This window comes from Leuresthes tenuis, unplaced genomic scaffold, assembly GCF_036924035.1.
Source record: "Leuresthes tenuis unplaced genomic scaffold, fLeuTen1.0.hap1 SCAF_6, whole genome shotgun sequence".
NCBI classification, from domain to species: Eukaryota; Metazoa; Chordata; class Actinopteri; order Atheriniformes; family Atherinopsidae; genus Leuresthes; species Leuresthes tenuis.
This window is the reverse complement of record NW_027325360.1, coordinates 17,107,600-17,132,645: the sequence shown is the minus strand read 5'-3', so window position 1 is coordinate 17,132,645 and position 25,046 is coordinate 17,107,600. Positions and strand designations below refer to the sequence as shown.

At 41.4% G+C, this 25,046-nt stretch overlaps 2 protein-coding genes across 3 annotated transcripts; one reads left to right on the top strand and one right to left on the bottom strand.

Annotated features, from left to right (window-relative positions):
- Positions 1–256: 256 nt before the first annotated feature.
- inpp5jb (inositol polyphosphate-5-phosphatase Jb) lies at positions 257–18,187 on the bottom strand. Of its 2 annotated transcripts, XM_072387891.1 has the most exons (14): positions 17,751–18,187; positions 17,524–17,702; positions 12,519–13,026; positions 11,155–11,262; positions 10,819–10,927; positions 8,476–8,592; positions 7,453–7,628; positions 6,569–6,680; positions 4,773–4,882; positions 4,404–4,605; positions 3,744–3,881; positions 3,535–3,618; positions 3,352–3,456; positions 257–3,172 (listed from the first exon to the last, which is right to left on the bottom strand). In XM_072387891.1, the coding sequence occupies exons 3-14, from the start codon at positions 13,013–13,015 to the stop codon at positions 2,855–2,857; spliced, it is 2,076 nt and encodes a 691-aa protein (XP_072243992.1). In that variant the 5' UTR covers positions 13,016–13,026; positions 17,524–17,702; positions 17,751–18,187; the 3' UTR covers positions 257–2,854. The 2 variants fall into 2 exon arrangements, with proteins under 2 accessions (XP_072243992.1, XP_072243991.1); XM_072387890.1 differs by having other exon boundaries at positions 17,524–18,187.
- A 3,376-nt stretch (positions 18,188–21,563) lies between these two features.
- On the top strand, positions 21,564–25,012 carry selenom (selenoprotein M). Its single transcript, XM_072387889.1, has 5 exons — positions 21,564–21,804; positions 22,618–22,653; positions 22,813–22,847; positions 22,955–23,033; positions 24,286–25,012. Exons 1-5 carry the CDS (start codon positions 21,709–21,711, stop codon positions 24,514–24,516), a joined length of 477 nt encoding a protein of 158 aa, XP_072243990.1. The 5' UTR covers positions 21,564–21,708; the 3' UTR covers positions 24,517–25,012.
- Positions 25,013–25,046: the final 34 nt, after the last annotated feature.

The window sequence follows — 25,046 nt, the reverse complement described above, 5'->3', positions numbered from 1 at the left end:
AGATATTTTGTTTTATGGGACCATCGCCCACGCTGACTTTGTAAAATGCATGTTCATGCTTACTCACTGTTTTGTTCTTTAATCCATCTCTTTTTTATTCTCTCCCATGCAGACACTCCTTTTAACTCCTCATGCAGGCACTCCAAGATTGACACAGTTGGTGTCAGCACCACAAGATAAAGTGACTGTACATTAATGAAACATTTAAATAATGACAACACAAATTAAGAAAAATCAAGAGGCAGACAAAGCACAATTTGAAAGAGAGTATATATATTTCTTTGGACAGTGTTGCACTAGTTTTAGAGTTGGAGAGCAAAGCAAGCAACCCCTAAACAACCTTCTTTACTGTCTGATCTGATGACTTCACAGAGATTTATCATCCTCATAAGCCAACAAGCATTATCCCACAGGCTTGCTGTATATTTTGTCATTTCAGTCACAATAATACAAACACCTGTAGACTAAACAATGTAGACTTTTGACAATAAAAGCAACATCTGATCTGAATTAAATTACCATCTCTCATTGTAGTTTCTATAAGAAAAAGGAAAATGATTTAAAATATTCTGTTATATATTTTTGCCGTTTCCACTGAAATAAAGCTCTGTCACTGGCCAGCAGAATTGGGGGTCATTTAAAAGATAAATAAGAAAATAAATACATAATTTAAGTAAAATAATCTTTGTGGCATAGATTGTCTCCTCTATATGGTCTAACTGTATGTCATATATATATATTTTTTAACATATATTTTCTTATATTTTAGCCACACAAATACAAAACAGAAACATTCAGCAGACATTTCACAATAGTCACTTGTCATGACTGCAGTATTGAACATACTTATCTAAATCACCTAAGGTAGGACCATCTTTTTTCAAACATCTTTCAAAGAAAGGTCCAGTCTCCTTTTTCTTTTCAAAATCAAGAAAATAGATAAATGCACAACAAAGACTCCAACAATTTCCGATTTATGCAAGTATAACCACCTTGCATTTCCTCAGCTTCTTCAATTAACGTTTACACAGCAGTTAAAATTTTATACTGTCCATATCATGTGTTTCTAACAAATTTCACAGCCACATACATGATAAAGAGGGTTCAAAAACAGCACTTTACGGCACAAAAACCACAGTACTGGAATGTACAGTATGTCCAACAGCAAACCATGCAGACGCAGCCAAACCCCATTCGCTCACACACACACACCTCCACCATTTAAAACACACACAAGTGCACACTTCCAGAAAAACACGTACACCAACAGCTAATTACAGACATACACACTGACAACCACAACACTGCTCTATGTTAACAGCCAAAAAGTACAAATTTTAAGATGCATCAGAGGTCTCACAGTAACAATGTAACACCACTAGTGTGACTACTGTTACAGTCAGCTAATAACCGGGAGCATCTGAGCAAGAGGGAAAGCCAAAATGTAATGACGTAAAAAGAGAACAAAATCAAAGAGTGAGTCATTTGTGAAAAGTAAAGCATTCAATTGGAATATTTCATTTACCTGATATATCACATCAGTGGAGCATGTCGGCTTTGTATTGTGCAACAATACAAATCCCTGTAGAAGCTCTACACAGTAGAAGTCTTGCTCACATGTGTATATCACCCAGATTTAAATATGTCTTGATTCAACTCTACTTGAAAAACGATGCAAAGAATTGCATTTTAACACACATTAAAAAATGCAATCAATACAATTAAGTGATTTTTGTGTTGTGAGAAAATTTTGTTTAAAATCAGTGAGAAACAAGTATGATACGAGTTTCATACACCAAAACTAGGGCACAGAATGAGCATAAAAGCAAAATACTATGGGTCAGGTACTGTACTTCGCACAGCCAGCAGTATGTGGCCAATAATTAATCAAGTGGCTCTGGCGAGACAGCTGTGATGTATCACCTGACATGGCCTTTCACAGCCATCACATCACGCTACACTGATATGGCGGTCTATTTAAAGACCTTTACGGTCACATTTCCTCGCAACACTGACATGTCGTGCTGCCACCACGGGGGATGTCCGAGCCCCGTGAATCCTGGTCCAGATCTACTTTGGTTTGGCTCTGATTTTATGCACCCAGGAAGAATGTTATTAATTTTGGGGGATCATTTGAAATGCTCCCTGCATATTATGTGTCATGTTGTCATGTGTGCTAAGTTTCCAAAGCAGGGAATGTCCACATAGCTTGAACTATACCATATTACTGTGTCAAACTGGATGGCTGTCTCCATTTGCAGAAAATCCCTGTAATGAGTGTGATTGTTGGCTAAATGGCTATGCTTTTATCACTACTTTTGATTTTCAAAATTTAAATGAGCCAATTTGTATCAAAATAGACACATATTCAACAATTACAGCAAACAGTGAATGATTTGTGAGCAAGTACGATGTTGCCTTTTTGTAGTCTCCTGACTTGACTGCTTAGAACATCTATGCAGAGTCTCAAAACACTGTCTGAAAATAGGGAAGATGACTTCTAATGAGAATTAAGTAACCACTCTTTTACACAACATGAGTGCGAATCCTTGAGTAATTCCTAATGCAAGGTGTCAGCTCCCTGTACTGTCCACACCTGAGAAGGGACAAAGGTAGAGGAAACACCAGACAAAGTGAAAGGTATCAAAATAAAAAACATACAAAGTGCACAGCTTAATACAACAACTCAAGGCCAAGTAAAGCATCTGGACTAACCAGATGACTGTTCCTGAAAAGGATGGCATCAAAACCGTACATTTTCACTACAGAAGACATACAGTGTAGTGGATGTATGGAATAAAAGACACGACAGTTGGCTATGTGACCTGTAACTAGAGCAGGATTTTATGGTGCATCACACTCCTGAATCATCTGTGCTTTTGCCTGCTTCTCCAGAACCAGAATGCTGACTGCTGCTGCCCTCTCCTGGACGTCCTGTAGACTCACTTTCTGTTGCAGCGCTGCCAGTATTGTCAGGCTCCTTTATTTTGGCCTGGACAGGGCTGCTGGAGCGGCTGCTAGAGCGGCTGCGACTGCGATGGCTGCGGCGTTTGCTCTTATGTGGACTAGGACTGCGGGACCTCATTTTCATGACAACAGTGCTGTCATCCTCTGAGCTCAAGTCAGAGCTGTCTGAAGAGCTGCTATCATGGTCTGAAGTGGGAAGCTGGATCTAAGGATAATTGAGAAGGATTTTTTTTTAAAATGTGTAATGAAGTGGTAAAAATATAGAAAGAAAGTAGCAAAATGCAAATACAGATCATGAAAGGGCGTAAAGATGCAGATGAGAATATCAGCTTCAACAGCATTTGACTGAATTACCTAAAATAAAACAAAATGAGTTATGATTACCTGAAATGGCTCAGTTACACCCACAATAGTGCTCATGTTGTTGCTATAGTAACCCAGGATAAAGTCTCCTGAGCCTTTGGGCAGTTCCTCCTCCGTAAAGGTTACCTGGAAAACAGTTATTCTGACACTTATTAAATGTGACAAAAAAAAATAATCTCAGAGGAGAGCATGCATCCACATTACCTCATGTTCCTGCCGCTGAAAATCAGCTTCCTCTTGCTTGGCCCACACGTATCCCACATAATCCTTGTGGTGCTTGAAACCCACCTATGGGTGAGTAGCAGCCTTGAAAAAACTAAGTACTTCATCAAAAGTGGTAATGCACAGTAAGGTTTTTTGTATTACACCTACACGTTGGTTTGCTCACATAGATTCTTTAGTTGATAAGTTACCTTGTACAGTGCAATCCAGTCCCAAGAGCTGCGGGAATAGTTGGGAGCCAGTTTGAATATTGCTTTAGCATCAGCAATACTATTCCACTCATCATCCACAATGAGTGTCACCAGAGGAATATCCACCTTGTATGGGAACTACAAAGGAATATTTAACACATTTCACTTTATAGGGAAGTGCTCCAAAGTGACAATAATTACCTGAAATGATAGCAAACCCTGCGTAAAAACCTGAACCAAACTGGTTATGGGGTGATTTGTCAAATCATGTTGGAAACTGATGTTATTACAAGGTCAGGCGTACATACTCGTTCGATATTTCCAAATCTGAGTGTAGACTGCTCATCTAGGCCAAATTATGGTTCAGCAATGTAAGTTCAGGCATGTTTTTTTTATGTATTATCTAGGCATTACTCTTTAAACTGAAATTATCATACAATTACAAGTATATTTAAGGATTTATTTTTGCACTGGTGACATGCAGCAAAGGGACCACGCTGGGAGCTGAACCCAGGCCGGCTGCATTAAGGAGCTGTAGCCTCTGTACATGGGGCGTCTTCTCAACCAGCTGAGTTATTTTAATATAAATTCACAATCAAAAGTTTGACGCTGATCCTAATGATAGTAACTGGTCAACATCATCTTTCTAATGTGTCCCACCTGCAGGGTAAAGATGGAGGAGACTGGTTTGTGGTCACTGACGAGGTATTCCATGTGACTTCGGTAAAAGTGCTGTGTCACTTTTGTCCCGCTGGTCAGCCCTGAAATAGAGCCCCGCTTCCCCACATTTGAAGCAGCAGGTGCAGTGGCTCTCAGGCGCCACAGGATCCGGTCAGTCCAAGCTGGTTTACGTTTCTTCCCACTGAGATGCCAGAAACACAGTGTTAGAGCAAGATAAGCAAGATCATCCTCCCTTCAGGCAAGTGAGGACCTTTCTTAGAGGACAGTGTAACAATTCTTTCTGAGCTAGGCTCTGTAATATATGGTCACTGGCCTAGAATCTGTATTTGCACCTCCGGCATCACCAACCTTGTGTCATATGTATCTGTTCCAACATCAAACTTATAGGTTGGAGGAAATTTTAGTGGGCCCTCATGGAATCCCTCCAACACTGTCTCACTGTCTTTGGCCATGTTCAGCTGTTAAAAAAACTTTATTTAGTAGTAATCACATACTGACTGACAGACTGCTGCCTGCTCAAACATCAACAGCGGTACACTCTGTTGCCCTCCAGTGGCAATAAAGAGGACAATATATTACGCACTTGGGGACTTTCTAACATATCTTCAGCTCATGAAATCACCAGTCTGACAAGCATTCTTATGTAGAGTTAAAGTTTTGGTAGTCTAAAGCCTTTTAGAAAACAAGTCTGAATACAATTTCAGAGTATAGACTACTGCTTTTCTCTAAAATGTAACCCAATAAAATATCAAATTAATTAGCTGCTATGAATATACTGGGGTTGGATAATGAAACTGAAACACCTGTCATTTTAGTGTGGGAGGTTTCATGGCTAAATTGGACCAGCCTGGTGGCAAATCTTTATTAATTACACATAGCACCAGTAAGAGCAGAGTGTGAAGGTTCAATTATCAGGGTGAGAGCACAGTTTTGCTCAAAATATTGCAATGCACACAACATTATGGGGGACATATCATAGTTCAAAAGAGGACAAATTGTTGGTGCATTGCTGGCGCATCTGTGACCAGGACAGCAAGTCTGTGTGATGTATCAAGAGCCACGGTATCTAGGGTAATGTCAGCATACCACCAAGAAGGATGAACCACATCCAACAGGATTAACTGTGGACGCAAGAGGAAGCTGTCTGAAAGGGAGGTTCGGGTGCTAACCCGGATTGTATCCAAAAAACATAAAACTACAGCTGCCCAAATCACGGCGGAATTAAATGTGCACCTCAACTCTCCCGTTTCCACCAGAACTGTCCATCGGGAGCTCCACAGGGTCAATATACACAGCCGGGCTGCTATAGCCAAACCTTTGGTCACTTGTGCCAATGCCAAACGTCGGTTTCAATGGAGCAAGGAGCGCAAATCTTGGGCTGTGGACAATGTGAAACATGTATTGTTCTCTGATGAGTCCACCTTTACTGTTTTCCCCACATCCGGGAGAGTTACAGTGTGGAGAAGCCCCAAAGAAGCATACCACCCAGACTGTTGCATGCCCAGAGTGAAGCATGGGGGTGGATCAGTGATGGTTTGGGCTGCCATATCATGGCATTCCCTTAGCCCAATACACGTCACTGCCAAGGACTACCGAACCATTCTGGAGGACCATGTGCATCCAATGGTTCAAACATTGTATCCTGAAGGTGATGCCGTGTATCACCAAGACAATGCACCAATACACACAGCAAGACTGGTGAAAGATTGGTTTGATGAACATGAAAGTGAAGTTGAACATCTCCCTTGGCCTGCACAGTCACCAGATCTAAATATTATTGAGCCACTTTGGGGTGTTAGGGAGGAGCGAATCAGGAAATGTTTTGCTCCACCAGCATCACATAGTGACCTGGCTACTATCCTGCAAGAAGAATGTCTTAAAATCCCTCTGACCACTGTGCAGGACTTGTATATGTCATTCCCAAGACGAATTGACGCTGTATTGGCTGCAAAAGGAGGCCCTACATCATACTAATAAATGATTGTGGTCTAAAACCAGGTGTTTCAGGTTCATTGTCCAACCCCTGTAGATGATGTAAGGAACAAGTTGTATCTAGTCTAATTTCAAGAAGGCCCCATGAAGAGTAGTTAAATTTGTTTTCACAGTCTTCTATATTCACAAATATATTATAACCTTTACTGTACCTGATCCTTTTCCCACAACACAGGAAACTTGTTGTTATCAATGGCTGATTTTACCACTTGCATATCCAGGTCATTGATGCGAAAATTGAGATCCCCAAACCAGAAAACTATACTGGAAAAAAAAACAAAAAACAGAAAATTAACATATGCACAAGAATAGAAAATTTAACACAAAATTTAAAATTGGTTGATGGGTACAATTTAGCTTTTTCCTTTTTACCTCAGATAACAGAATTTTGGGGCAGCAAAAAAAACCCAAAGCCTATTGGTTTAATCTGATGATCAATTGTCAAATTTTATGTTCTGCGTGGCATGTATCTACAAGCATCTGGACACAGTGAGAGCAAAAGTTGGTTCATTTTGCTGAGAAACTCTGCTGCTCTTCATCAAAACGCTGAAAGTCTCAGCTCTTTCTTGCTAAATTATTCCCTATAATTTTTCAGACTGATCAACTGTAGAAAAAAAAAAATCCAAAAATGGCTAATTTCAATCCTCAGCAGCATTTACTTGTAAACTCCCTGAAAGCCGCATAGCATTTCCTGTGTGCTGTGTTGTTTTTCCTGTATAAGGAGAAACAACTCCTGTGTTGCCAGGTAAATGGTCTCAGTGTGAAGGTGCAGCAGTGTAAGAGCATGCAGAGTTTTTCTTGGAAATGTTGCCACATACACCAGGTTTGCAACACTGAAAATATACAGTATTGGTGATAGCTTCAACAGTGAGCCTTACACTCAGTCGACACTGTGCTACCTTGTCTCATGATGAAAAAAATCTTCCAGTGAAAGTTTCCAAATGCCTTTTTCATTGCTTACCCAGCAGATGCATTAAACTCTATGGGTCACAATGTCTGAGTGTGTGTACCCATGTTTTAATGTGTACCGACTTACTCGTGGTCAAGAACCCCAGTGGCAGCCTGGCCCTCAAATTGCTGCTGCTGCAGGATGCTCTCAAAGTCCTCCATCCGCTGATCAGAGTTTTCCATGTGAGCCGGCAGGTGGCAGTTGAGGAAGCAGATGCTGTGACCAAACACTGACATGCGGGCACTCACTCCACCTTTATTTCCCTGTAACAAGAACAAGCAGAGGAGTTTAGTTTGTGAACGTATGACGGATAGTGTTCTTTGTTGCCTTATGTTGTCATTTGATACTGTGTAAACAGAAGCACAACACCGTAAAAGAAAGGCTGGCAGCTACTAGTGAGAAAATAAAGTGTTTGCTTGCTTCTTCTAACATTTTCATGGTAACAGAATTAAATAAGTGGATGTGTGAAATTAACATCGTAGGTGGTAAAAAAAAAAAAAATGTTTGTGAACACTAATTGCTTTCATTGAATTTATTTATCTTTTTTTCCGGCACAGGAAGTAAACAGCATCAATATTTAATGCAAACAGTGAAGTGCACACCAGGGGGGCAAAATTAGTCAGTGGATTCTCTTCTACTACTCTCTCAACTGCTCTGACCTGCAAAAACAAATGATGCTCCAGTATGAAGTACGAAGACTTTCACTTAAAAGGTTCATTATATAAACTGTAAGGGCAATCATCCACTGTGAAGTAGGCTCGAAAATAAAAAGGGAAATTATACAAACCTGTTTAGACAATTCACGTGGTTCAGTTTTTAATGCTTGAACTTCCAAGTATCAAAACAGCTGGCTGTGAGATACCAACATCTCTCTCGTTATTCTGATTACTTGGATGAAGCAGCATTTGACTAAGAAATGATAAGAATTGACAAAGTGCCATCTTTCATGCTTATGTTCAGTGTGTCTAAGACATGTATCAGAGTATCATGGACACCAATGTGAGCCTAAACCTACTACACAGATCTTATCCCCTTTTCTGTCTTGCTCTGCTGTGTAAAAGGTTCCATAACACAGTGCTGATCACAGAATGGTGTCAGTGGACATCTTACCCAGTAACCCCCAAGGCCAGTGCGGGTGGTCTCAGTCTGGACTGCACGGAGGAATGGCAGATGGAAGTATTTAGCAAAGACCAGCAGTAGCAGCCCCTGCATCCGCTGGGATGTCACCTGAAGGAGGAGGGACAGACAGGAAGAACTAGATAAAGGTAACATAAAAAGGCTGGAGAGATAAGAGCAGGGACTTTACATGATTCTCTAAGAGGAGCAGTTGCAAATTTTACTTGCAAAACAGCATAACTGTAGGAACATAAGATATATTGGCCCCTTCTCGCACTATCTCTTTTTACCCTCTTGCATTTCCATTGTGCCCAGTGTGATCCTGTGTCCTAGCTCTCCCTTTCCTTAACACGGGCCACTGCATATCAGGAATGCTACAGCTTGTGGTCAACCCTCACTGCGGTGTCAAACCACTTTGCGGAGAAAAAGCCTGCAGTGTAGTGACTGTTAGACCTCTTTTTCTTATCATTTCTCCAACATCTAGCTTCTTGTTACACTACACAATAATCACGTGCAAATCTTGATATTTTTGCTCCACAGACTTGAAAAACACTGTAGATATTTTTACACTGGTATGGATGGGCAGGAATCTGATGTGTGCATTTGTTAAGTGAAGCAAGTATTTGTGTGTCAGCCCCATTCCCAGATATGTACAGTCACCCCTCCCTCACCCTTTTTGTGCAGTCATTTACACATCCCAACCCCCAGCCGTATTCTGAAGAAGCACAATCACACCCGAACTGAAATGGCCTGCGGGCTGTAACAGAGGCACACACATCCACGTGACCAAACCCTCTTGCTTGTATACTACCAGGCAATTTGAACGACGTTGTTGCATAACGGATTCACTGAACTGTAAAGATGACCAACTTTACTTTCTGGTACGAGTGTGAACACAGGCAGCGAATGTTTCTCTGTGCGTTCTTGTTAAGTCTGAGAAATGTACCTTTGCCTGTATACGCTGTGGTTGAACAGCATTTTTATCAACATCATTCCAAGTGGTAAGTATTTTAAGCCCAAAGACGAGAGTGCATGTGTGCAGATGCATATGTTGACCTCGTACAACAACGCACACGACTGAGGACATGAGTGGTGAGTAACAAGTGTGAAGTTAGCAGGACAGGCTACAAATCCTGAAGTGTTAAATAACAGTTTATTCATTCTGGTCTCTAATGCAAATGAGCACAGGAACATCATCTACCTCCACTGTTCATTATGTCGAATTAAGTGAGCAGACATCTCTTTTAAAAGGCTTAAAGTAAGAAGGCCAGGTTGTAACAAAATCCCTCTATGTGCCATGTCACCATGAGAGATTTGAAACTGTAGCTTACATAAACAGAAATTGTGTTGACAATCAGCAGAAGCTGTGTGGTGAATAGCCAGAAAAAGTGTCCTGTAAGCTCTCAGCAGAAAAGGGTCGATCTGAGGAGGCTTTCTTGTGGCTGCAGTAGTTATAGCTTTCAGCCTTGCTGAACAGACAGTCTCAGAGCAGAGAGAACAGATGAGGTGCTTCGTTGCTACATGTGTGTCCTCCACCACCACCATGTCATGACCATGCAACTTCCTACTGACATTATTATGCGTCTCCCCCTACTTGAGAGTTTGACGAACTCCAGTTTGTTCACTTAATTAGTCTATCCCTTCAAGAAGTCACATTAAGATGATTTTAACAAAGTTTAAGAAAACCAAGCAGACCTTGACATCGCTGTAGGACAGCATCAGTCTCACGGTCAGACACCCATCAACAATGACAGCAACGCAATCCAAAAATAAAACTGCACCCTGGGAGATATTTGTCTAGCACTCTCAGCTTGACAGCTGGTTCATGTGCTCTGGCTCGCCACGGCAACTGAGCAAAGCTTTGTTTAAGTCTCATAAGTTAAACGTCAACCACAAGTTCTGTGTATGCGCTCAGTAAAATAAGACCTGGAAAATAACACACTGTGGACTTGATTTTAATGTCTTATTTGATAAACACTACAGAAATTATACTGAGAATAAATGCACATTGTGCTTCATATGAAACCTACTGGATTTCTGAGAGCATTACATTTTCTGTGTATGTGTTGCCATGAATACATTGAGTGTACAGCTATAAAGGGAGACCAAGAGTCAGTGAGTGCTTCTGACGGCTTGGCAGACTGCGGGAGATAGCAGATACGCTGACATTACACGCTTGTTATAAATCGTCACCCCATCAGTTGCTCAGGGAACAAAATGAGCCTGAACAGCAGACATCTCACCAGAGATAATGTAGTGTTTACGAATCTAAGCTGTTTAGCATTTTACTGCAAATGAGAAGAGATGTATGTTCAACAAAAAAAAATCATGACTGACCAGCACATAACCAAAGGGGCTGAGTCTCTCCATGCAGACTTCGCTCCACTGGTCTGTGAAGAGGACATCTTTCAGTCTTTTGTTAATCATGGAGTTCACTTCCTGCAGCCTTGGAGAAAAATGACACAAAAGGGCAAAAGGGTCAGCAGCAGACAAATAAGTGGAGGAGCAAAGGAGAGAGAGTTTGATTTTGTAAGGCTGGATGAATGAAATGTGGATAAATCATGTCGTATTGAGGGAGAGACTGAAACTTAAGCCTAACCGACTGTTAGTGACAATGTACAGTTTTGATGTGGAACAGACATTACATGACTGTGTCCACCACATAACACTCACCCGATGATATACATGTCTGTGTTTCCATCACCCACATTCAGGCCCAGCAGACACGTGATGTCATCAGGCGGCGTGGCTGAGCCAACGTTCCAGGTGATAATGTGCACCCTGTTGGAAGAGGCTGTTACGTCAAGTCTCTCAAACACTCATCCCTTATATACCTGTCATAATTTACAGACAAACTGTGTTAACATCATATTGCATTTCTTATATCTTCCATTCAGTTTCTCACCGTGATCAGTGACTGTATGTATTACTGTATTGCATTGTACTGTACTGTTCTGTATTAGCAATACAAATGCTAAAGTTTTTGGATTATTGTTTGTAGGGTTGGTATTCGGCTTATTTCCGCAGCTGACATCCCTGTCACTCCAGCAGTGAACGTCTTCAGTTCAACTCAACTAGCATCTTTCTTAGCAGATTTAGGGACAGACTTTTACTTAGTGTAATAAATACCTCGCAGCAAATATAGCAACTTTATGGACAAATAAAAGACAGCATGACACTGTGAAAGCAGAGTATTTAGACACACATATCTGTCCCTACTCTGTTTCAGTGGGCAGCGAACTCCTGTGAGGGTTACTCAAGACAGTACTGAGGAGTATGTGAGAGAAAAGAACTATGATGACATTCTAGCTTTCTGTCTGAGGTATTACTCTGCATTACAGCAGAATACGCCAAACTATGGCATTCAGGGCAGCCCTGGTTGCAACCCAATCCATCCCGGAACGATCGCTTGTTTGTGGGTTAGTATTGACGTGAACGTGATACTTAACAGTGGGCAGGCTTGGGATTGTAGTGACAATCAGTGACAAGATCAGATACATGGTTAAGTCAGGCAGTTTGATTGGTTGATACCTCTGATGCAGCATGGTGGATTAAATGTTTATTTGAATTGCTTATGTCGCAGGTCTGCAGCTGTAAACTCTTTGCCCTGTCAGCTCTATGAAAAGTGTCCAAAGTGAGGTGGTTGGCCCAAATTTACACTGTCAGCAATATAGCAATATTAATCTTTCTTCTAAACTTTTTTAGCAACTCTGTTTACTACAGAGATTCACAAAAACAAAGAAAAGTATGAAGTCATCTAAATTCAAAAATAAAAAACGTTTGAGATTTAATATAAAACTTTCTCTCTAAAACTGACCATGTCAGGTGTTTCAGAGCATAGACAGCATGTCATAGATTCTGTCAATACTAGAAGTTAAGGTAGAAAGTTATATATTACATATAAAGTCAAATTATTTTATGAATATTAATGCTATGTGTGCCATGGCTCATCTTCCTAAATGCCTGTGAATGAGATGCCCTATGAAGGAATGCTGCAACATGACTGTCAGGACATACATAGAGATTAGGAAACCTACCTGAAGTCTTCCACAGTCTGAGGCTGAGTGTCAGCAGTGCCTGCCACAGAGAGGGCTCTCTGTGCGTGAGGGTTCAGGTGAGGGGGCACAGGCCTGCTTGCAGGCGGCTGGGGGACTGAGGCGGCCCTAACGGGCTGGTGACCCGGACCTTTAGAACGAGCCCTAATGCTGGGCCCGGTGCGCTCTCCCACAGGTTTGACTGCTGCAGAGCGAGAGGGTTTGGGGTGACTTGCTACAGTGCCATCGGGAGTGCTCTCATCCCGATTGGCTAGCGGAGCAAGTTCGGTTTTGGGCTCCGCGATATCTACAGAGCCCTCAACCCTGGCGCTTCTCTGAGGCCGTCGAGGCCTGTGGGGAGCTGTAGGTTGGCTGGTCGGCTGACCAGTGGCAGGAGTCGCTGTGTCTGATGGTGGCGCTGAAGTCGTTGTTAAAGCCTCTGCTCCGCTGGTTGGGATGTCTTCTTGAGTCTGGCTTTGGCTCAGATTATCTTGATCCATGTCTGTGATTTCTGTGTGAGTGAAAGATACAGGAACGTTTCCACTTTGCATGATGCACTCTATGTTACCGTCCTATGTAAAGAAAATTTGACTTTGCTCAATATGCAAAAACTATTTAACCAATATGCAGTAAGCTAGAATTTGGCAGGGTAAATTAAATCTAAAAAAGGGACTATAAGGCACAGAGAGGATTTACAACAGGAACTACTTCAACAAATGAAAAGTCACTTCAGCTGATGAGTGATGACTGTCATGAGATCCTACCGACCCAGCAGGATAACTGCTAGTTATTCAGGCTCCCATAATTGTGACTGTTGAATTACTTGCATCCTCTAGGGCTTGAAAACAGCTGAACACAGCTGCATGTCGTGATTAAAAACAATAAAAGTACAAATATTTTTGAAACAAACAACAGCAAGAACGCAAGAAGAAACCAGAAAAGACATATTCTGTTAATGTCTTAACCTCATTTGGATGGGAATTTGGAGAGCACAATCATCCTCTTTAGTTCTGCCTAAGCTGTCTCCCGGTCCTCCAGTAACGACTGAGACGCTCAGTCAGTTCGTATCAGCTCAGAACACCTGCCACGCACTAACATCAGGAACTGCCTGTATGATCCAGCACGGCACAAATCAACAGCACAAAATAAAGAGCAAAGCACAGAGAGCGAGCACTGCAGAGACATTCAGCAGACACAGAGGAGCGGAAGAAGAAGTTGAAAATACAAAGCAAACCTAAACACAAGCATTTGAGGAAGAACCATTCAAATATTGTGTGAATAAATGTCTCCTTTACTTCTTGTTATTGCTGAGAGACATACACAACAACAAGCCATGCATAACATGTTTCACACCTTGACCAAAGAAAAAAAATAAAAAATAAAATGAGGAAACAACTGATTATTTGTGGTGATAAAACATGTTAACATGTTGGCCCAAATGAATAGAAAATAATGCATATTTTAGGCCAGACATACCAAAGTAAGGATGTAAAATCTCTAAATCCTCCAAATCCTCCTCTAAAATATTCCTCCAAACTGGGACCAATTCACAAGGCATGATTCTGTCATGGAAATCACTGCATAGGTTCAGGAACACTTCCAGAAATAATTTTCTATTAACACAGCTCACTGTGCCATCCACAAATACAGACTGGGCCAAAGTTGACATACACAAAGTGTAAAACTCGCTTTTTTGTAAAAAGAAAAGAAATCTGATATTCTTTTTAGGCAACATCATGGATACCACATCTTCCAGCCTAAAGAGGAGAGGGACCATCCGGCCTCTACACGCCTGAGACCAGGTCCCCGGAGGAAGCCAATCATGGCCAAAATTAACTCATGGCATTCTTCGCCACATTGCTGGAATTACATCCTATGCATTATCCACATTGTTTGGGTCAGCAGGGAGAAAGGGCTTCCTGCTTGGGGACACGGAAACAACAGAGCTCTCTTGTGATTATTCACATGACCTTGAGCAGACAGAGGCCATGACTTTCATGCAGAGATGAGAGCTGCTTCTGTATTCCACATGTGCTCAGAAACATGCTGGTCTCTTAGTCCACCAATGATCTGGGGCCTGGCTGGGCATAATGTATTCCCGAGGTCCATGTATGGCATTTAGTGGGGAGGGAGGAGGGTGAGTGGGCACACGTGGGAGTGGGTGGGTGCAAAACGAGCAAAGGGGGAGAGGGTGGGAGAGCCAACAGAGACAGCCCCTTCAGTGGCAACACTGTGTCTCTTTGCAGAACGACTCTAAACTGATCCTCTCACACCTCCCTCTGGCACTGTCTATTTATCCAAACTCAAATCCCTCTTCTCTGGCTCTCTTATCATTCCAGTTCTCTAATCCTTTCGCTCTCCACTTCTTCCCCAAGGCTCATTGTTCCATGTTACCCACCTTTCACTGAAAGGAATCGCTCACTGAGCCAGTTTAGCTTTTCCCATCCTTCAGTTTTCCTTTAACACAAAAACGGGCACAACTGTTCTATTCCTGACTTAAAATCTCTCCATTCGCTTCCTCCCGTATCCTCCCCTGTACTCTGAGGTGACACTTAACGCTCCCCCTCTGACATGCTTGGTATTGTCTCTCTCAGCAAACCACCACACAGTCATTATCAATGACGTCAGCATGCCACAGTCTAAACATCAACCGTCACAACAAACCGACATTGGATAATCTGCGTTTCTGAGCTCAGGAACACGGAAAGAAAGGTGATCATGGGAATCAAAGCACGCTCAAACCATGGATGAGCTCTTGCACTGTAGTATCCCGGGAATGAGGGCACTTGAGATGTTCATTGCATTTAAGTATGAAGAGCAGGAGCCAAACATTAGAATGCCGCTTATTTTCCCCACTCACATCCACAGAGAAAAGAGTGAAATGATTTGATAATAACAAACGTATCACAGTGTTTACATGCTCCTTCCTGAGGGCGTGAAAGCTGAGAGAGCCAGAAGGGATGTAGTGTAACACAAACACCAGGCTCTCGCCGCCCTTTTGGCTCCTTTAGTGGGATTAATTGACAACACAGTTAGTTTTTGATGGCTGAATCAGACAAATGATAAGAAGCCAATTTGTTTTAGCAATTAGGGGCAAGAGAAATCATCTCTATCCTCAATCTCAAGTATCTTTTATCTGAAGTCGCCGGCTTTGCATGGCATCAGTTCATGGAATCCAACGTTTTGTTCTCTTTGGTGTTTTATGTTGAAATAAGAGCCAAATAGTGTGTCGGTGATGAGGGCCTTCAGAGCCATATGCCCCGGTGACAGGGATACTAATGATGACCTGGACAGAAATGACACTGACAGCTGCTGCCACAGCTGTAAATGGCTCCTCTAGGACCTAATGCCACTGTGTATAACTCCCCTGTATCCGGGGGGGGCTCCATCTTTCTGATCAGGTCATAGCCGAGGCAGCAGCACGTCAAAATGATTTCCCTTGTAGTCTAACACTGGAGTAAGATGCTAACAATATACAGTATAACCAATGTACAGCAACGCTGTGTTATATGCTGCAATGTCATAATCCGTTCATTAAAAAAATCACCTGAATGGAAAGAAGTAAGTGTATGTAACTTGAGTTCTGTTTCAAATTGTGATGAGGAGGTGTGGCCTATCCCAGCAGCTGCCAGGCGACACGTTGGGTTCATTCTGGGCCGGTTGACAGTCCAACTCAGGAACAAACAACCGTACATGCTCGCACTCGCTTCAAGGGCAAATTTAGAATCGCCAATTAACCAAACGTGCGTGTTTTGGACGGTGGGAGGAAGCTGGAGAGCCTGGGGAGAACCCACGCGTGCTCAGGGGGAGAACTCGCAAACGCCACACAGAATGACTCGAGACAAGATTCAAAACAGGAACCTTCTTGCTGTAAGGCAACAGTGCCAACGACAAAACCTCTGTGCAGCCCAAAAGTGACAGCGTGTTCATTAAATAATAGACATGCAAATAACTGATGATGCAAATAACTGTGCAATGTCAAGTAACTGGAATAACCTGGAAATGGAATCCAATTACCAAAGCTCATAAGGGAGGATAAAAATCCAGTCCACTGTGTACTAATATCTGCATGTGCATGAAATTACAGAGTGGTTGCTTAATTGGCCACTGTTTCCTTCCTGCAGCGGCAGCTTCACAGTACAGTGACTGCTGTTTAACACGAGGAAGCTTGACAAAAGATGGCTGCATTTTAAATGACATATATTGTTTTGGACTACAGAGTTGCCAGAGTCAATTACACTCGCAGCTACAACCCTCCCTCAGTGCACGTATGCCATGTATAGCGTAGTGACTCATTTATAACACAAGTTAGTTATCTGAAACAGCTTCAAACTGGCCACTAAAATGCAAATACGCCTGAGAAACTGGAGGTGACATTTCTGCAGGACATGTCTTTTGATATCTGGTGTAGTGTGTAAAAACGAGCCTTATGTTGTACACTTTCATATTATGTAGATACAAAATGTAAATACTGTGACAGAAATAAGTGGCCCCTCATCTGAAAAAGGAGAGCAGAGTATTTGGCCTAATTAAATTCCTACATCAAGGATTATTTTCATAGCTAAAAAGAGCATGAAGGTCATTTTTAACTGTGCTGTGTTCTGCATTAGATATGATCTTAGACTCATGGTGGTGACAGTGTCTGCCTATGTTTGTGTGTATATATGAGGGACGATATGAGGGAGGAAAATATCAGAGAACCCGTGAGTTCATGTTAGAGGTATGAGAAGTGTGACACTGATAGGTTTAGTCTTAATTGTCATCATTTTTAAGCAAGAAACCAACCTTGTGACACACATCTATGACTATTGTATCGATAATTGCTTTCATGTAGACACATTCACGTCAAATAAATCCTGTTTCGCGAATGTCCAGAGGTGAAAATGAAGCCAGGATAAGTTTACGGTCTTGGTTAATGAATATGTGTTCTATCACTCTGTAAACGCTGATGATAGGGTTCAAGTCTGAGCATAACGCATGCGTGCAGTTGATTAATCATCACCTTTACCTGTTAAGGTTCTTCTGTGCAAAGGATTGTCTGCAGATGTAGAGGTCGCTCAGTCCGCAGCCTCAGTGGAAGATTTGAATTTATAAGAATCCCTCTCTGTTACACAAAAATACAATAAACTTTTTTCTCCTGCCGCCTCCCAGATGAAATCATTAGCATCTCAGCACCTTCCTTCCTTCCTTCCTTCCTTCCTTCCTTCCTTCCTTCCTTCCTTCCTTCCTGGCTACCTTTCTTCCTTCCTTCCTCGGCGGGGAGATGGCAGAGGGGACGTGCAGGTGAGATTTGAGCGATGCTGACAAGAGGTTTCAGCCAGGCAGGCTACATCTCTCAGAATCACACACGTCCGTGTCTTCCTGCGTTTAAAGACACAGGCTGCAGCAGTGCCCCGCCGTGCCCTTCAAATAACAGAAGACGTCCGGGACGGCACAAGTGCGGGCGCTTCCGTGAACGAGCAGCCGCCGTCTGACAACGTTGTTGGGTTGATGATTACAGTCCAATCCGACTCTGAGGCTCACAGAACTACGACAGGTAGAAAAGACTTATCGGAGAGACGCGAACGCGACTTTTATTTGCGAGCGTGCTGTTGTCCTTTAAAGGCTCGTCACCGATTCGTCACTGGTTTCCATGAGAACGTACGAACTGTTAGCCGAGGCGAGGGTGCGAGCATGAATTACCCACGAGAGAATTTGCATGGGAAATGCGGTTCTATGTACTGTTAATCTATAATAAAACACTGCTGCCGTCTAGTGGTCGGCATGGTGAAGTGCGTGGTATGATTCGGTGAGCGGTAAAGGTTCTCTGGACCGTTTAATCACAGCCTGCACATTTTCCCTTTTTTATTTATTTTTTTTGACCACCTGTGGTTATGTTTTATGAGTAAATTGCCAGCCATCTTAGATTTGATAAGTGAGATGTCAACATGTTGGGTCAAGAGTCAAGGTTATCTTCAAAGAGACCTATTGTGCTCATTTTCAGGGTCATGATTTTGTTTTGGCAATGGGCCAGAGTAGGTTCACCTGCTTTAATATAAAGGAAAAACAGATTATGTCCTCGTGCTGTACTGCTGTTTGCAGGGATTCATGTCTTATTAAAGCCCCCCACTTTCAAAGCTGTTACAGCAACTGGTATTTAATTGGTCAAAATGATGAAGCACTTAGAAACTATTCACTTTTTGACAGATACAAGATTAGCTTTTATGCAGACATTAAGCAAATATGTTACATAGAGATGTAGACAAGTTAGGAGAGAAAAGCTTGGACTGGGAACAAGGCGATCGAGACAGCTCAGCAACAGTATCTTTTGTGAAAGAGAATAATGACTTTTGGTGTGGATTTTACATTTTGTAATATTGCAGACCTTTGAAATGCACACCAAAAAAAGAAAATATATGTGTATAAAACCAAATGAGGGAGAGCAAATAGGAAAACCATATAACATTTACACTATGTCCTTTTTAACTACACTTTTTGCTGTGGCCCTGAGTGAAAATGTTCTTTTACGGTCTGAGCAAGCCCCCAATGAGTAAATTAAAGCCAAAGATGAACTAAAGTTCCCCTTTAAAAGGCCCTAGAACTCATCTTTCTACATTGCTCTATCTCAGTAAGCATGTATGTAAACATGTTGGTCAAACTGAAATCGTATGAAATTGAGCCCCTTCAAAAAATGATTACAGTCCAATCAAAACCAGACTATTATACCCAGGAAATGTGATTTAGGTTTGAGTCTCTCCAATATGTATACACTGAAATGTAGTAACTGGAGTAAGAATTAAAACAATAAAACATGTGATGTGATCATATAGGGCTATATGGAGCTATTTAGTGAAGAACTGACTCAAGTTTAGGCTCATAAACACAAGGTCTAATTTTAACAAGCAGCCTACAATGCAAAGGTATTGAACCACCTTTCATTTTTTCATATTTATCTTCCAAGCAGACTTTTCTGTGTCCTTTTAAAGTGATCTTAACTAATTAGTGTTGTGTCTATACATAAGAGACAGTTTTGCAAAGAACTTATTCTAAAGTGTATCTTCAGGCACTTTGTCACTAGCAGCCTGTCACAAAGTCATATAATTTGTTCCCATTTCTTTAGTTCATGAAAAATGAAAACTGACAAAGTTTGACAGGCATAAAATAATGTTTTTGCAACAAGATGATTCTCAAAACGTGAAACGTCATTAGCTGAAAGCGTCATTATCTCAGCGTGGTGTGCAGTCTCTTATTGAAAATAATTAGAGGAAAGTGGACAAGTGGACAAGTAAAAGAAGCGACAGTCTAAAAGACTAATTACAATTACATCCTTATGAAACAGAAAAAAAAATCAGTAAAGACTTGACCGAGGACATGTCAGGTGAGCCTGGTCCTTCAGTTGATTCATCTACAGTTCACTGAAGCCTCATCAGAAATGGTTTCTGTGGAAGGGTGGTTGTTAAGAATTCATTCTTAAGGAATGGACTGAAAATCAGTGCCAACAGATCTTATGGAGGGACGAATCCTCCCTATGGCCCAGACCTCAACATTATCGAAGCAGTGTGGAATCATCTTGATAGAGAACAGAACAAAAGGCAGCCAACATCCAAAGAAGAGCTTTGAAATGTACTTCAAGAAGTCTGGAGAACTAGTCCTGAAGACTACTTAAAGAAAATTACAAGAAAACTTTTAAATTCAATTCAGTTCAGTTTTATTCATACGGTGGCAAATCGTAACAAATGTCATCTCAAGGCACTTCAAAGGTACAGTCCAATTCAAGCCAATTACCATCCAATTCACTGTAATCCAATCACAATCCAATCTAATTGATTCAATTTCAAAATGGTCCAATTCACACAGAGCCAATTAAAAAAAAAAGTTGCCAAGCTAAGGATATCAAAAGACTACATTAAAACTGCTCTTCGATTCAATCTCCCATCCTGAGCATGCAGACTACGGTGGAAAGAAACAACTCTCTTTGAACAAGAAGAAACCTCTGGCAGAACCAGACTCAGGGAGGGTGGCCATCTGCCTCAGTTGAGAGGACAAGAAAAGGGGTTGACAAGCACCATAAAACCAGGTTGGCGATACCTGCTGAGAAAGAGAAACACAAGTTACTACTCACCAGGGTACTAGAAGCTGAGGAAAGTCCATCTAGAGCAATTACATAGCTCGACAGTTTCCACCTGAAGCCCTCAGGTCAAAAGATAACAACTTCAGTTTTGTCTGAACCAAGAAACAGAAAATTCTGAGTCATCCAGGTCTTTATGCCTTTGAGACATGCTTGGACTCTAACCAACTGATTGGTTTCACCTGGTTTTATTGATAAGTATAGGTGAGAATCAGCATAGGAATGGAAATGTATTCCATGTTGTCTAATAATGTTACATAATGGAAGCATGTATAAAGTAAAGAGAATTGGTCCAAGCACAGAACCCTGTGGAACTGCGGAAAATGGAAAACTTGCATGTGAGGGTTCAGACTGTTTTGAAAAATAAAGGTGGTTACACGAAATATTGACTTTTGAGCTTGTTCAAATTCTATTAGATCTGTTCTTACCTTTTTATACCGTATTACCATTTATGTTTTAACATGTTTCACTTAATCACTTCATCCATTTCATGTTTTCCTGGCAATAAATACAGAAATAGAGGGTGGGTACAAGCACATGTTAAAATTGCATACCAATGATATAATGACTTAAAGTAACCAACTACCGCAGTTCTTGACAGTTCAAAGCTCATGTGATTAACTTGAAGACTTTGTAAGAAACTACTGTGCCTAAATATTCTCACTTTTTCATTTTCCACCACATGCAGTGCTTGCAATCAATCTGTTTTGTTTTTTTAATGAAAGTTGCTTTCATAATCGTTTATATGAAACAGCTTTGCGACGTACTTAATGAGCAGAAGATAAATTAACTGAGGTTGCTCTCAATATTTCAGCTTTCTTTTACCTCTATGAAGTCATCGAAAAGCTTAATAAAATGCTGCATATGGAAAGTAGTGTAGGATCAACTTTCCCTTGATGGAAAAGTCCCAGACAGCCAATGAGAGTCCTCTCCACGCCTCCCTCTCTCTTCAGGAGGAATTTCTTGACGTGGCAAGAGGTCCGGACGTGACATAGCTGCTCCTCATCTCTTCTCCTCCTCTCCTCTGCTCGTTTGTCCCCAAATATCCGCAGGTACCGGTCCGAGAGACTCGAGCCTGGAGGAAGAATGTGGCTCTACGTGTTGGCCAGCTTGCTTTACTGCGCCTCCGCTTATGATGTGGACCTGAAGAAGCTGGACGGGCTGGCAAAAGCCAGGGTGGAGGTACACGAAGCTTTTTAGTGGTTGCGTCATAGAGGAAACGAGATGAGTTACTGCATGTTTATGGTGATGAGGCAATGAGCACGTTTTGTGAATCAGATTTATTTCTTAGATGTGTGGATGGATGCGTCTCCTTTACCAAATATAAACGTTGGGCGCATGCGTGAGTATTTCTGCAAGAGGGGTAGCTGTAGTAAACTGAGCGGATATTAATGCGTATGTAGTATGTTAACCACTCGAAACAGAGACTTTAATTCACATTAAGTAATCGTACTGACTATTAAATCAACTATTTAGTGACTTGTTGATCACGGTTTGAGTTTAACAGGGAGATCAGGCTGAATAACAGCAAGGTGCACTCCTGCACAAAAGCTTCAGAAACTCTACCCCCTTTTTTTGTTGAATCCATCCCAGGATGTCACACTATCGCCAAATTATGGGGGATCACTAACAAAAGGCTTTATCTGATGCTGTTGTTGTGTTCTTCACACCTCAATGCCTGATTCTCATGTGTCCGTAAAAACAGGTTATGCTTCCTTCCCCAGGGCCAAACTGAACTGAACTGAACTAGGTGTTGTACAAAAAGTGCGAAGTTACAGTGAAACCAAAACATGACAGAGACTGTTTACTGAACAAGGTTGTAAACCCAACCCAAGAATGAAGCTGCATGCTATCACAACGAAAACATGCATTTTAAACACAATTCAGTTGCAATCGCTGACTATTAAGCTATCTCTTCCTTTAGGAAATGTCTTTTCCTAAACATGGGATCTGTTTGTGGCCATCTCCTCTATTTAACGTTCTGTCTCTTCACAGACATGCGGTGGATGACAGCTGAACAGACTCAGAGAGGTAAGTTGTCGGTGGCAGACTGAAGCTTAATCTCTGCCTAAAACTGCTCACTCTGAGAAATGTTTTACATTTTACGTCCAGGATTCACCTAATCCCTGACAAATCTGTTACTGTAACCAACCCAGAGTGAAAAACATTCATCTCCGACTCTGTTTGCAGGTCAAAGCCTTTGTGATCCAGGATATTCCTCTTTAGTATCCTTTGATTTGAACTAATTGCTGTTCCTTTTTGGTGAATACTGCTTGTTTGTTCAGAATTTTCACTCAGTTATACTCCCAAAAATCCTTGACTGTTACCTCAGCCATAATCTGGTGATGAAGCACATTCCTGGGGCTGATCCTGAGCTTGTCCTCCTGAATCATTATTATGAAGAGCTTGATGTAAGCCTTGTTGTGCTACGTATATGTTTATTGTATTTATTACATGTTGTATTAAGAGAAATAGAAAGTGGTGTAGTTTGGACTTGTGTTGCTGTTATGATAACAATTTAATCTCCATATTCTTAAAAATTATTGACCTGAATTTCAAACAACTGTTATTGCTGCAGTAAATTAATCTTTTTAAGTGTTTAAAACTAAATACATAAATAAAATAAAGTCTCTGAGAAGAATAGAATTTGATCACAGGATCTGCAGGTGTCTACTGCAGCTGTTTTCAAAGTGCACATGTCTACAATTTCATAAATTATGGTAGGTCTGTCAGGAGAAAGCCTGTTAAGATTAACATAAAGGCATAATTATGGCCAGCCCAGGAACATATCGGCAACAACTAACTTTTTTTGCTTGTAGTTGCTTTGCTGGATTTGGGATCGAGTCACTTCCTGTCAGTGACTTAAAAATACCGCATACTGTCAGAAAGTTGTTGAGTATATGAGACTATATGTGGCAGGTAATGTGACCTTTTCAACAGAATGATAGTCCTGAGTGAAATTCACTAAGGAAAATAATAAACTGAGGGTTGTGGCAGGGCCACACCAAAGCCCAGATTAGTAAAATGCTGTGGCAGAAAACCTTTAAGCAAGTTAGAAGTGGTTAAAAAAAGAAAACATCAGCAAATTGAGGTCAGAATCTGTGGTAAAGTTCTGCAAAATGCTCTTGAGATGCTACTTGTTTAAGGAAGCAAGGAAGACAGGGCTTTACTCATTTTTCCCACACCCATTCAGGTATCTTTTGATTGATGGAAAGCACATATTTTTTTCTTGTAGTTATTTATACACCTTTACATGTAAGTACTGTTTAAAAGAAGATAGATTGTTAGCTTGTTTAAATATGTAAAAAGAAATAAAAATCATCCATCTGTATCCATTCAGCAAAAAGGGAGCAAAATACTTCCTCTGGATGTGTACACAGTTTTTTCTCTGTCTCTTGCGTTAATAGAAACAATGAGACTGAACCAAAACAGAGACAAAATAGGCAGAAAATGCTCCACAGAACTAAAGGGAACTGGAGAGATGGGCGCTCAATCATTGTGGTTTCTTTATTTATTTATGCCGCACATAATTATTTGATGCATGATTAAATTGTGCAGTCTTTAACATCTTCTATCAGTTAATGTTAATCAGATTTGAAGCAGTTTTCTTACAACATAATCCATTAATAACAGACCAAGTTAACACATGTGGTTCCTTCACAGCGGATCGATCTGTCTGACATGACCCGTTCTGAGATTAATGAGCTGCTGGAGAAACTGGGTTTCTATAAGAAGGCTCATCAGGAGGAAGAGGTGCCGGAGGAGTTCCGCTTCTCTCCCGCCAAAGACAGCCCTTTTAAAGATCAACCCGCTTACAAATCCTCCACCTCCTCTTTAGACACAGAGAATGCCTCCTCTGAGTCCGAAGCAGAAGTCAAGCACACTGACCTATAATCTGTTAGAATTGAAGTAGAAACGGCACCCATAGTTTCTCCACAGCCAGACGGTTATTGAGGTCGATGAAAGAAATGTTTGTTATTTCACTACAAGGCCAGTAGATCATGGGTTAGTGCTTGGGGCAAGGGCATCGTATCAGATCACATTTTTCATGCTACTGGTTCCTTTCTATTTTCCCCCGTGCAGCACGATCACCCAACAGGCCATTTTGTGAGTGCTTTTCTACTCTACACAAAGACTGGAAATGTGAACATCTTATTTTGTTTGTGGTCCATCACGCGTCTGCCGCCTTCAGGATCTTTGCCTCATTTGAATGCTTTTGTGCGTCTGCGATTGCTTCCTACCTGCTGTGAAACTGAATGAAGCCTTAAGGTGAAAATCGTCCGATGGGCTTGAGGCTGATGCTTCTCGTTCTGGTGGGTTGGGCTGATGCACATAAGACTCAAATGTAGAAGTTGTAAAAGAATAGAATAAAATCTAATCTGTGACCTTATTCCGTTTCCTTTATTCTCCCAAGTTGATTTGGC